Source organism: Callospermophilus lateralis, chromosome 14 (genome assembly GCF_048772815.1).
Source record: "Callospermophilus lateralis isolate mCalLat2 chromosome 14, mCalLat2.hap1, whole genome shotgun sequence".
Lineage (NCBI taxonomy): Eukaryota > Metazoa > Chordata > Mammalia > Rodentia > Sciuridae > Callospermophilus > Callospermophilus lateralis.
This window is the reverse complement of record NC_135318.1, coordinates 90,113,477-90,126,706: the sequence shown is the minus strand read 5'-3', so window position 1 is coordinate 90,126,706 and position 13,230 is coordinate 90,113,477. Positions and strand designations below refer to the sequence as shown.

The 13,230-nt window shown below is 43.3% G+C and overlaps 1 protein-coding gene across 3 annotated transcripts in view; it reads right to left on the bottom strand.

Moving 5' to 3' along the window:
- Positions 1-418: 418 nt before the first annotated feature.
- Anapc1 (anaphase promoting complex subunit 1) overlaps positions 419-13,230 on the bottom strand; it is an 80,124-nt gene continuing 67,312 nt past the window's right edge. For all 3 annotated transcript variants that reach the window (XM_076832850.1, XM_076832849.1, XM_076832851.1), the window contains exons 41-48: positions 12,193-12,270; positions 11,781-11,848; positions 10,643-10,781; positions 8,882-8,968; positions 7,559-7,654; positions 7,225-7,423; positions 5,522-5,656; positions 419-1,684 (exon numbers count right to left, since the gene is read on the bottom strand). In XM_076832850.1, coding sequence (XP_076688965.1) covers positions 1,569-1,684; positions 5,522-5,656; positions 7,225-7,423; positions 7,559-7,654; positions 8,882-8,968; positions 10,643-10,781; positions 11,781-11,848; positions 12,193-12,270 — 918 coding nt within the window. In that variant the 3' untranslated portion in view covers positions 419-1,568. The remainder of the gene's footprint in view (positions 1,685-5,521; positions 5,657-7,224; positions 7,424-7,558; positions 7,655-8,881; positions 8,969-10,642; positions 10,782-11,780; positions 11,849-12,192; positions 12,271-13,230) is intronic.

Sequence of the window (13,230 nt, the reverse complement as noted above, 5' to 3'; positions counted from 1 at the left end):
AGTTCTCCCATGGTGAGATAAAAGCACATCACCCGCCAACCACTGCAAGTAAAGTGGGGAACTGTTGCCCGGGCAGTGCCTCAGTTTTTTTTCATTGCCATGGATACAACCCAGGACCTCAAGGGTGCTAGACAAAGTGCTCCCTGGGTAATTCAAATCTTGACTCAGATGGACTTTTCCTAATTCAACACTTTTTTATGTAACTAGAAGAACTGTTTAAGCGTGGAGGGTAGCAAGTCTTGCCCCAGCAGTCGGCCCATCCTTCCCATGATTCACTCCGGAGCAGGCTGCTGGGCAAGGGGAGGACGCTTGGCCTCTGGCTGCAGCCCTTCAAGTCCAGCTCCCCCTGCGGAGGAAAGCGGCACACGAGATTTTGGGAAAATCTCAATGGAGACATTCTCTATTGCTTTAATATTTATTTTTAGGCTTAAACATCACAATTCAGGATATGGAAGAAACGTGAACTCAATGGGTGACATCTTGCAGCTTCCAGCTGCCACATGGCCCTGGCCACTCCAGAAGCCTGGGGCCTGGGCAGAGTCCAGCAGGGAGCTCCTCCCCCTGGGTCAAGGCTGGGAGCAGGAGACTTGTGTGGCACGCAGACATTCTCTGAATCCTGTGCAGAATGTTTTCTTTTAAATATCATTTCTGAAGACTCCTGGGTCCTGGACGTTTCATATTTCAGCTACTTAGAGAAGGCTTCATATATTGGTCTGCTCGGGCTGTCACAACAGAAGAGTACACATTGGGGGTGGGGCTCGGGCGTCAGAAATCCATTACTCAGAGCTGTGGAGGCTGCAAGTCCGCGATGAGGGAGCCAGCAGAGGGAGTCCTAGCGAGGGCTCCTCTGACATGCAGGCAGCCTTCTTCTTGCTGTGTTCTCAGATGGTGTGGAGAGCAAGGTCTCTCTCCTTCTTCCTGAGGCCACAGTTCTATCAGAGCAAGGACCCACCCTCATGACCTCACTTAGCCTCAGTTACCTTCTACAGTCTTCTCTCCAAGTCCCATCACTCTGCAGTGAGGACTCAACATGTCACCTGGGCCACCATTCAGTCCACAGCACTTCCCATTGGCAAGTCTTATCGTAGCTCCTGTGAGAGGTGTCACACCAAAAGAATGTCTCCCACCATTCCAGGAAGAACCACCTTACTTTAGATGGGACACCTGTGACATTTCAGGCAATGTTAAAAGCTCTTTTGGGGAAGTAGAAAGTCAAACTTTACCACAATGCTTCTGTTAAAACTTTACATTTTTGAGCACCAACACTTCACCCGAACCACCATAGTTCAAAGACTTTAAAACTAAAGCAATCATCAGGAGTTTTGAAAACCAACCAAAAACTTTATTTACAAAAGTAAATTTTAACTCATTTTTTTTATATCATATAATGTTAACGCTGATAGCAAGATTCTCTGGAATATTTCAAACAGATTTTAAAATACAGTGAGGTGTGTTCAGGTCATTTCCCCTAGCTGTATTATAAAACTTAGAAATGCTTCTTTAGCTTGGACATTTGGTCACGTTGTGTGCAAAAGTCCCATTTCAAGGTGGGTTTATCCCAGACGCAGTCACATAACCATCGGCTGTGGATTTCCGAGGAGCAGAGGAGCCAACCTCAGCAAAGCACGCACCGGAATCTTCAGCTGCTTGGCTCTGAAGAGAAGTTCAGCAAAGCTCGTGCTCCCTGGAGAAACGCAAAGGGGAGGGTCACACCTGTCAACTCTAGCCACATGCCCCCGTGCCCAGGAAGCTTCCGAGACACCCTCGTGCTGAAACCAGGTGTTCCTCCCTCTGAAAACAATAGCCCAGGGTAACACTCAAATTATGAATTTCCCTAATGCACCCTTAAACAGAATTTGATATAAAAATTTAAACTTATCCATCCTACATTTCAGACAGTGGACTCTGTGAAATTATTAATAATAATTATATACAGTATTTAAATATAATTGTAAATGCACCTGTCCACCTTCAATTACTATTTAAGTAACTTTATTTTACGGGTCCTGACAGTTTAATTCCTAATCCAAAAACTGGATCCTTTTCCTAAAACAAGCACACAGGCGGAGGACAAGCTTCGGAACCTGTTCAATGCCTCCTCCGCTAGAGAACAACCCTCCTGCTTGGTCCCAGAAAGCCTGCACAGCACTCTGGAGTGTGGGCAGAGTGCAGGGTCTTGGAAGCTGCCAGGTGATTCCACTGTGCAGCCCAGGTCTACAGCCAGAGAGGTCTAAGGGTGTCCCCTGAACGGCCCTAGCACCATCGTCCTCCAGCCTCCCTGCCACCAGTCCCAGTCCCAGGTCCTCCTGCCCGTCTTTTAGTGTGCCTTACAATTTTCTATTGTATGCCAGGAACTGCGAGCTTTGCCTTCCCGAGTGCTGGGTATTTCTGTATTACAGAATTTGTTCTCAAATAAAGTTAAATTACATGAAAACCAATAGGAACGTCTGGTGTCATGCTTTTAAGAACTGCTAGGTGGGACCAAAATTCTGCTTAGGGCTACTTTTTCCCCTCACTGAGGCAAGTCACTGCTAAGCATCAGCCTAAGGCCCCTGGAGTTAGGGACCTGTGGGAACGGGCTTACTCTTGGCCCTGTGCACACAACTGCCAACATGCCCTCTAGTACACTTGGTCAGCTCCTCCCACCAGGACTTCCTTCCCACGCAGTTTGGTGAGTTCGGACTCTGGAGGGGCCCTCTGCCAAGTCAGGCATGCTCAGTGTGCAGCTCTTTCCTCTCGGGTCCCCACCTTGCAGAGTCCCACTCCCCTGCTCCCCGTCCCCTGAGCTCCCTCTCCCTCTCCCACAGTGTGGAAACTCCCTCAAAGAGGTGAGTGGGGGAGTCACAGGGCTCCTCCTCGGCTTCTCATCTCTCCTCTCACTGTTCTTCTCTGCCTGAGATACAGCCTCAATATGGATCACCCAGTACACTCTCTGTTTCAGCCAAGAGGGGAAATCAGGTGCCTCAGCTCCATCCTAGGTTAAAAAGGAAGTCTACGCTCTAAAATGTTTTCCTTTTATTGTTTGACTATTACAGAGCTAGCGTGGATTCACTGTATTTTCTTTTGTATCACTGTGGGTTGGCATTCATCAACATTTTTCAAAAATCGTTAGCCTCCATCTCTTCAATGTTGCTTCTTCTCGTCCACCTCTCCTCTTACTCCGTGACCACAGCAACATGCGCTCGTTGGCTCTCCTTCACTGTGCTCCTCGCCTCTCACAGTCTTGTATTTCCCACCCTTTTCTCTGTGCTTCGACCTCTCTACCTTCCCCTCTCCTATCATCCTCTTCATGGATCTCTCATATGCTCATTAACCCATATACTGAATTTGTAATTTCAGTATTCTATTTTTCACTTCTAGAACTTCTAATTAACTTTTTTATTGAATCTGGGTTTCTAGTGAAATTCACTATCTTTCCCAATGTCCATTTTCTTGGAAATATTAGTCTCATTTGTTTTTTGCGTTTGCTGGTGGTACTGGGCATTGAAACCAGGGTTTCATGCACGCTAGGCAAGAGCTCTAAGCCACATTCCCAGTCCTTCTTATTTTGAGACAGGGTCTCCCTAAGTTGCTGAGGCTGGCCTCCAGCTTGAGATCCTTCTGCTGAATTGCTAAGATTATGAACGTGCACTACTGTGCCCCAGTGGAAATATGAGTCTTAGTTATTTTAAGTCCCAGTCTGTTAACTCCTACATCTAGATCATATAAGGGTCTGTTTCTATCACCTGTTTTGTTTTTTTCTTGTTATATCTTATAATCCCTTATTCAACACTAAATACTGTTTGTTAAAGAGGTTCTGGGTATTTTTTCCTAAGGAGGCTAGCTTTTCTCCCACCAGGCAGGGAGAAGCAAATAGCCTTTGTGGTTTTGCTCTTGGTCTGGACAGCATCAGTTTTACCTCCCCACAAGACCTGGATGACACCATTTCATGCAAATGGTAGGCTGCACAGCAGAGCCACTTCCCTTGGCAGGCCTGACCTGTGCCCTTTGTCTCTCGGCACCATACAGGTGCTAAAACACCTGTGCACATTTGTAGCCTTCTGGCTTCTGTTAGAGCTCCACAAGTCTGGCCCCAAGTGTACACAGGTGAAGATCTGGTGAGAGCTTCAAAGGAAAAGTGCCTCCAGGACCCAGCTACCTTTCCTTCTGTTCCCTCCCACCTCAAGTCAGGCTCCTGGACAATCGTAAAGCCAACCTCTGGATCCCTGGCCCAGCAGCATTGCTCTTCTTGCCTGGGATTCCACTTCTTGTGCTGTGAGCTGGCACAGGCCAGAGTAATCTCAGAGTTCTCTCCCAGTGTGCCCCTCCTCAAGGACTTGCTTGAAGACTGCCTCTCAACCACGTCCTGCCAGCAAGGTCACGACCAGTTTCTTTAAACAGATATTCTGTCTAGCACAGTGACACACGCCTATAATCCCAGTGGCTAGGGAGGCTGAGGCAAGAGGATTAAGAGTTCAAAGCCAGGCTCAGGAAAAGCCAGGCACTAAGCAACTCAGTAAGACCCTATCTCTACTAAAATACAAAATAGAGTGAGGATGTGGCTCAGTGGTCAAGTGCCCCTGAGTTCAGTCCCTGGTGTGTCCCCCCACACACACAAAAAGCAGCTATTCCCTGTGCTTTGTCTAGCTTTTACATTTGTTTTTGTGGGAGAGTCAGTTCAATGAAAGCAATTTCATCATGACCATAACTAGAAGCCTCCATAAAATGCATTTTCATCTGAGGTTTTCAAAATAGCAATAAACTAATAAGATCATTAAATTTTAAGTGACTAAATGAAAACAGCTTTTGTGCTTCTAAAAATATTTTTTACCTTCAATTGAAGTGAAAGCAATTTGAATGTGATATCATACTTTATTATTCACCCCACTGGATAAACTTTGTGTCTGTTTCCATATTCTAAAAAATACAGTAGTTTTAATGCTATTAAGTTTTTATACTCTCCAGCATAAGAAAACCTACACATATACAAAATGAGGTTCCTGTGAATTTTAAAACTTTATAATAGCAAAAGCTAAGATTATATAATTATAAAAATCCTAAAGTCAGAGACAATTTTAAAAACTTAAATTAAAAAAATCAACTAATAGAAGGGCTGGTTGTGGCTCAGAAGTAGAGTACTCGCCTAGCATGCTCGCCTGGCATGCGTGAGGCTGGGTTCAATCCTCAGCACCACATAAAAGTAAAATAAAGATATTGTGTCCACCTATAACTAAAAAATAAATATTAAAAAAGAGCAGTCTAGACTAATTTTAAAAAATTAACTAATAGAAATAACATGAACAGTTAGCGTATCAGTAGATACGCTAGATACACTGATTGGCAGTTGTGTGGAAAGAATCCATCCTCTTCTCAATATAAATAGAAGTGCAGGTAGATGGAAAGCACATATAGTTTTGTTTTCAGAAAAAATTCTCAACGATGACAAATGAAGCACAAATGAAGAGGAAGGCTGAACGGGAGAGAGTAGCTCACCACACAGCCCAAGCACACAGGGGCTGGTGGCAAACCGACACACACTTACCCTCCAGTCCCGCAGGCGGCAAGTGCCGTGGGGCAGGCACAGAGTGATAGACGAGGAAGCAGGCCAGCATGCTGAGTTCAGGCCCCTCCACCGGCTGCCCGCTGAGATAGGCCTGCACACACACGTCACCCCCAGCTGTGAAGGAACAAGAGGGCACTGAGCTGAGGACATAACAGGGCGCAAAGGAGTGCCTTACGGCTTTTTCTTCAAGAACTCAGCTGGGCAAAGCACACCTGTGATTCTAGCTACTAGGGAGGCTGAGGCAAGACCAGTCTCAGCAACTCAGTGAGACCTGGTCTCAAAATACAATAAAATAAATGTAAAAGGAACAGAGGGTTAGCTCAGTGGTAGACGCTTGCCTAGTATGTGCAAGATTGGATCTCCTGTCATGCCAAAACAACAGGAGTTTTTCTAAGGTTCTCCATTAGAAAATGAACTCGCTCATAGTTTGGTTAATCAGAGTGGCAAGTGGAATTAAATGGAAGGTCAGAAGATGGTGAAGTTCACCCAATGCCCTAACAAATGGGAAAGCCCAGGGCAGCACTTTAAGAAATGCTCCAGTCACTGCCAAAGTTTCACTGTGTTGTGTGATTTTTGCAAATCAGTGAACCTGGAAAGATTTAAGGGCCTGGTTCTCATCAATAGCACAAGTCTGCTACCGGTAACCAAATGCAAAACTCAATTAAAAGAAAAATACAAAATCTATGAAATAATTTGTGTATTTCCCCCAAAATAAGAATAAAAATTATTATTTTAAAAAAAGTTTTAAAACTATGTGATCTTTTCAATCCCAAGAGGAAAGCAAAGGGTGGATACAACTGCTAAACATGAACACCAGGAGTTTGAAACTGCTGCTCCCCATGTCAATCCTCCACAATGTGGTTTACCACTTGATTTTTCCCCCAGAAACTTATTTCCTAGAGAGATAGATTTTAACTGAATTATATTCAAACTCTTGGGTTCTACTGATAATTGATAGCATAAAGAATCAAGCAAGAATTGCTACTACTGATATTACTAGGGCCAGTATCAACCCAAAACAGGTTGCTATCAGATATTCATTGGAAGCATCTGAATGAACTGAATAGACTGAGAAGTTGGAGGAGTGGACTATGGAAAATCAATGCCAAGCTACGTAACCAGAAGACACATCTCCACAAACACAGGGTCCATCGCCTGCCTCAGAATCAGAAACAAGGCCAGTTATATGTGACAATACGCCTTTCTGCAATCACAAGTCGGTGCTTCTGTGGCAGAAAGCCACTGTCAGTGTCCCTGGTGCTCACTCACTGGCTCACAGGCAAGTGAACAGCATCCACTCAAGAAGCACATGTCACCTTCAAGTGTATGTGGGCTGAGACATGAAAAAGGAAGGCAGTGGCTGCTGGCCTCAGGTGGGAACAGGCTTACACCCGCAAGAAGCAGAAGACAATGTCATCTGATGCCAGAGAGGATAAGACAAGGCCCCAGTGGTATTAAAATGCTGCATATACTCTCTGCAAGGTTTAAGGGAGCGCTGCATGTGTTCTCTAAAGTGGAAATAGACAATCACAGTCTAATTCACCTCACTGGAAGGAAGCATTCCCTCTATAGGCATTCTGGCTAATACTCAGTGTATCCTACTTTCAAGGAAAAAACTGTCAGAAGAGGAAAGGCTGGGCCCAGCATATTTCAAGCACACCAGGGCACAATGCTGTCATTACCTTGCAGCCACTGGTCCAGGGTGCTATCAATAGTGCACTTCACCACGGGGAGGAATTCAGAGTGCATGAAGAGCCCCCGCTTGGGGTGGTTCTGCAGCCGCTCCTGATGGCTTCTGGAGCTGAAAAAGTCTAACACCAACTTGATCTGCCAGAGCTCTGATGTGTCAGACATCTCCTTTTTTCGAAGTCTTCTTATAGCCTGGAAGAGAGAAAAGGAACAGTGATCCGTTTCATGAAAAGGCAAAGTGATTTAATCGTCTTCCCCAGTGTGTAATACTACAGTCCTTTTTAAATGCAGCTCATAAGATCAGTAAAAGGCAGTGGGAAACTATACCTGATCCATTGCTATGTATGCAGGCAACATTTCTGGGGTCTCTTGAGTAACACATTCATAAAGCACTGAAGAAAAGAGATCCAGAATTTCCTGTTTCTGTGGAAAAATCACAAGTATTTTGTAGAATAAAGAATTTTCCAAAATCTACTCAAGAGACCATTATACAACAACCACTATGGCCCACCCTTAATGTGCTTCAGTAAATGATACAATGGTAAGGTCTTTAAAACTCACAGGACAGGCTACATTCAAAATCAATGAAAAACAAACAAAATTAGGTCCCAAGGGATAGTGGAGGATAGCACATGCCTTGGAAGAGAATAATAGCTCAACCAGGGCAAAAGGAGGAGGAGGAACATCAAAGAAGTGTGCTTTGGGTGGACTGGGAAGACCAGGGTCCCGAGGGGAGCACCCAGGGTCCAGAAGGTAGCATCAACAAAGACACAAGAGAAGACATTGCCCAGAACAAGTCTGGGGGAAGCAGGTTTGAAGGGCAGCTGGGAAAAGGCAGGCTCAAGCATTCTCAGAGACCTATGGCCTTTAGCGCACATCCCAGCCCTTATTAGCACGTGATCCAGGGCACATGACATCTCTGAGAGGCAGTTTCCTCATCCCTAAACCCAGAGTAATAAAGTATCTACCCTCAGGGTCAGAACTAAGTAAGAAAAGTATGTAAAGTACTCAGCAGAGTCCAATATATAGTGAGAATTAGCCAATAAGAGGGAAGGCCACATCATTCAACCCTCAGAGCAACACTGCAAGGTGCACTCTGTTAGAATCCCAACTTAGACATGAGGAAATGACGTATTAGAGAGGCTGAGAATTTCCCCAAGGGCACTCACACACTTTAGACAACAGGCTTCAACCCTAGATCATCTGATTCTTACATCCACTCTTTTCCTATTGGGATAGCGGGTCAAATCAGGGGCCACTGGGCACCCTTGATATTCTGAAGAGAACATTGTATTCGCAACAGAAAGAAAGGCTATAATATACACAGGAAACAAAATTAATGAAATTATATAAAAACAAAAAAGCTGGTAAACACTGGAAACAAATGCGTTCAGAAAAGGACATCCGAAATTACCACTCATCAAAACTGTGTCTGAGGAAGGTTAACTGGTTTTTCTTATTAAGGTAGGAAATTTACAATTATTTCTCTTGAATTTAATTAAAGTAGGGAACTCTACACTTGTCAAAAACCATCTGAGACAAGTCATGGATCTCAAAGACAAATATGGCTTTTGGAGATGCTTTCCGTGGTCCCAGCTAGAAGTAACAACGGATTCTAGTTCCAGAGCTCAGCAACCACACAGTACTTACCTGGCCCATGTTCACAGTTGGTTTGCAGAAATATTCAGCAAATGACAGAAGGGCTGCATCAGAAGTGAATGCTGAAATTGTTTCTGGCTAAAGAAACAAAATCAACAGAAGTAAGATAATAAAAGATCATTTTCCTTTCTGCTCAAATCATAATGTGGAGTTACAAGAACTCTGCTCTCCTGCCTCACAGTGTCCACACAGAAGCAAGATGGTGCCAACTTTGCTAGAGCTTCCTCAGCCTGTTCCACTAAGAAGGCACGCAAAGCCCTCAGCCCACTGGTTTATCAAAAGGCCAATAACAGGCAGGTCTTCTATTTTGTACAACTCCCCTGAAAAAGGCTTCCCTGTCCTTAATCTAATGCACAAGCCTATTTGACACTGGAAAATGAGGAGGAACACTGAAATAAGTCACAAAAGGACAAGACCACAGGATTCCACTTATCTGAGGTACTTGGAATAACAAATATCAAAGATGAAAGCAGAAGGGCGGCTCCGTGGCAGGGAGAAGGGAAATGGGGAATCTAAGGTCTGAGACTGAATGTGGAATATGAAAGTATAGCTATTTTCCACCGAGGTCCATATTTTATTTCTGAACTCCCATCAGGCAGAAAGTTGAGATATCTCTTTGTGGTTTTGCTTTATTTTTCCCCAGTGCTGGGGATCAATCCCAGACCCTGTGCATGCTGGATAAGGGCTCCACCACTGAGCTAGACCCCTAACCCATCTTTAACTTTTATATTCATTTTCCACTGAAATTCAAATCTTAACTTCAAATTTACAATTCTTTACAAATTGGATTAGTCTCTGAGATAGAGAGCCTAACTTAAACTTTGTAAGATTGCCTCACAGACAACCTATTAAATATTGCCAGACAAAATTTGCTGATGTCAACCCTGGGAACTATTTACAGATTTAAATCCTAGTAACTATTATAAAAGCTCAATCAAAAGTAATTAACTAACATGAAATGTGAATGGAATTAAAATAAACTACTTTCTCCTTACTTGGAAGAAGAAAGAATGCTCATTCAATCCTTTGGCTGCCATGTAGCTGGTTGACTTGACAAGTCCTTGTTTATACATAATTAGGGTCCTGGCTATACTGGACTACGCATCATGAGCAAGAACATACTTGCTCCTGGAATTTCTAAAAACTGGGTTTAAATTCAGAGATTTTAATGATTATGAACAAATTTCTAGGAAATTTGTGTAGGAAACCTCAAGTTCAGAATGTAGAACAGATACACACTAAACCTGTCACAGGGATGAAAGTATGCATTCATTCTTTTATTTAAACCATTTCTTCATTTTCAACTTCATTTTAAACTGTACTGGCAGTTAAGTAGCAGGGAAATAGTAAGATAAACTAATTAAAGAAGCCTATTATATCTGTCATCATGTGATCCTCACCAAGATCTAAGAAACAAATGATGGTTTAAAAATGGAAAATAATAATTGCTAGCTTACAAAAATCTCTATTTTTGCTACGAATTAAGTAAATATTCACTGACTTGTGGTTTTCTTAATAAATAAAATTATCGAACTAAATTACAGTACTAAGATATATTGTGACTGTCCTTGCCACACAATGCAAATCTTACTTATAGTACTGACTGACCCTATTTTATTAAGGCCATCAGGTAAAACAGCAAAGGAACCCAACATTAATCAGACATCACAATCTGCAGCAACAAGAAGCTAGTGGGACTTGGAACTATTTCCTCCTGTCTTTTTACCAATTGCTTTTACCAATTGGTTCTACCTTGAAAGCACGGGCTTCAGAATTCCTGTTGGCAACAGTCTGAGCCAACAAACTTTGCCACCCCATCGGATCTTCTTTGTAGGAGAGCTGACCTGCACGGAGCTTAACGTATAAGACCCCATCCTTGGAAAGAATAGACCTAAAAGAAAAAGGCTGAACTTACTATAAGGCACTATTGGCAGTTCATGGCTAGAAAAACAGTGTTTCCCAACGTCACATTTACAGGAGAGGAAGTCTATCATCCCCCACCAAATCCAATGGTGATTTACTGTCTCTAACTTAAAATAGCCCTCAATAGAAGGCCTGAAATAGAGTCCCACCTCCCTTCCTGCCTAGTCACGGAACCTGTCAAAGGAGAAGGCATCTTCATCATCTGTTGCAAGAGGAGCTTCAGTGGTGGTATTTTAACTAACACTTCCTGGTGTTTCCCATGTCCCTTATCACTATGTATGGAACATACGTGCATTTATTCATTGCTCTGCAGCAGAGAGGAAATAATACTACAAATCTAAAATCATAGCAACACAAAAGCCAGTTACTGTATAGAGTGGGAAAATAAAAATGGGACAAAACTGAAAAAAAGAATGTTACATGACTTAACTTTCTGGATATTTAAAAGACTTATACACTATCTAAGTTTTAAATTACTAACAGTCTGAGCAATTCCTTGCATATGACTATTTCCACCTCAAAACAATCTACTATAATTTTAAATTTATGAGAAAATATTCTAACAAGAGAATAGTAAAGAGGCACAACAGGAAAGACGTGTGGGACCATCAGCTGTCATGACGAAGTCCTCTCTGTGGACATATGTATCAGCCTTATTTCCCTAAACTAAGTCTTTCACTAATGTACCAAGAAACAATCCCTTTGCTGTCTTAAAGTCAGTTCAAGTTTCTCAATGAATAAATATAAATATTTAAGGCTTTATTCTGAATTAAAGTCTTCACTTCCTAATGCAAACTCTATTATCAAAGATTAAGACCACTTTATTTGATACCTACCCTACACACTATCTTGGAAGAAATCAAAGGGTGATCACACTCAGACAACAATCTATAATTTACACCTCCCTACATCTCTGTTCATTTTCTAAAAGTTATATTTTGAGAAATTCAAAATTCAATATACTTACTTCAAGTGCTGTGTTCCCTTGCTTAAATCTATGAGCAGTTCCCAGTATCTTGGGCCTTTAACTTTAATCTGTCAAGATAAATGTAAACACAATCAGTCAAAAACTGAAAAAGTGCTCGTGTTATCAACTGAAATCCATGCTTCTCAGAGGACATCCTAACACAGTAGGAGGAGACACTGAGGTCAACCTGCCATGGCAAGTGGGTCCCCTCTTGAGGGCACCGAGCCTACTGGGAAAGCTCTCCGAGACAAGACCTCTGTTCCTCAGGACTCTCCCCGCTGCTACACGTAAGCCTCTGCCCTGCTCTAACCAAACACAAGGAGGGCAGAGGCTTGTAAATAGTCACTGTTAATGTGACACCCCTCTTGAATTGAACCCTTGGACAGACGTCCCTAAGTCACACCCAACTGACCTGCTTTAAAAGGTGGAGTTCTGGAAGAAGGGTCGGAGCCATCAGTTCTTCTTTGGTTTGTTCATACCACTGAGTGCCCTTCACGAAGACAAAAGTACAGCCGCAGTTTACCTAGTGGTCAGCAGAAACTCCAAAGGAATCATCTACAGTCCACACCTCCCCTTCCCTGCAGACTGTACAGAGACCACTTAGGGAATGAGTCTCAGTTCCTCTACAGGGCATGTGTCACTTCCCATGATATCAAGCTCTGCCCTTCACAGCCAGCAGCATGAGGGGCCACTCTGCCAAGGCCTCTGGGTTTATGCACATGTCGTCCCCTGTGCTGAAAAGAAGCCCCATTCTGCTGGCACATGTCCACTGTGACAACTGCCCCAACCACCAGAGCAGGACAAGAACACTTCACCTCTGTACTCTGCAAATCTTCCCATGGTCACACCCTATTCTCAGTGCACCCCTGCCTGGCTCATCAAGGCACAGAAACTCCTCAGGGAATATGCCAATGCCACCTAGCTCGGTATTGACACACAGAAGGAACTGAACAATTTGCTGAAGGAAGGATATGTGACTTACAACCTATTCATGCATCAAAATAAAAGATCACTCATCAAATATACAATTTTGGGTTGTCAAGTGCTCAGTCAACAAACACAAGAATAATTCTAACCCAATCGTACACTACCCAAGTAGTCTTTCAGACACCACTATAAGCCATGTACAGTTACCAGGAACATTTTTAAACTGTAAGTTTCAAGGATAAAAGATAGCTGATGGTGCCTGGAAAAGTAACGCAGGAACTGTAAATGAGCATCCATGTGCTGGTGGGTAGCACAAGAACTTAAGAAGCTTAAATTGGGGGTAGGAGTGTTAACAAAGAACTGAGTCTTTGTGCTCTACCTCTGAGCTACACCCCCAGCACTTTTTGAGATAGGGTCTTGCTAAGTTCCCACAGTTGGCCTCAAATTTGTGATTCTTCTGCCTCAGCCTCCAAGTAGCTGGGATTTGAGGCGTGCATCACTGCACCAGGCAAGGGAAGCTTCA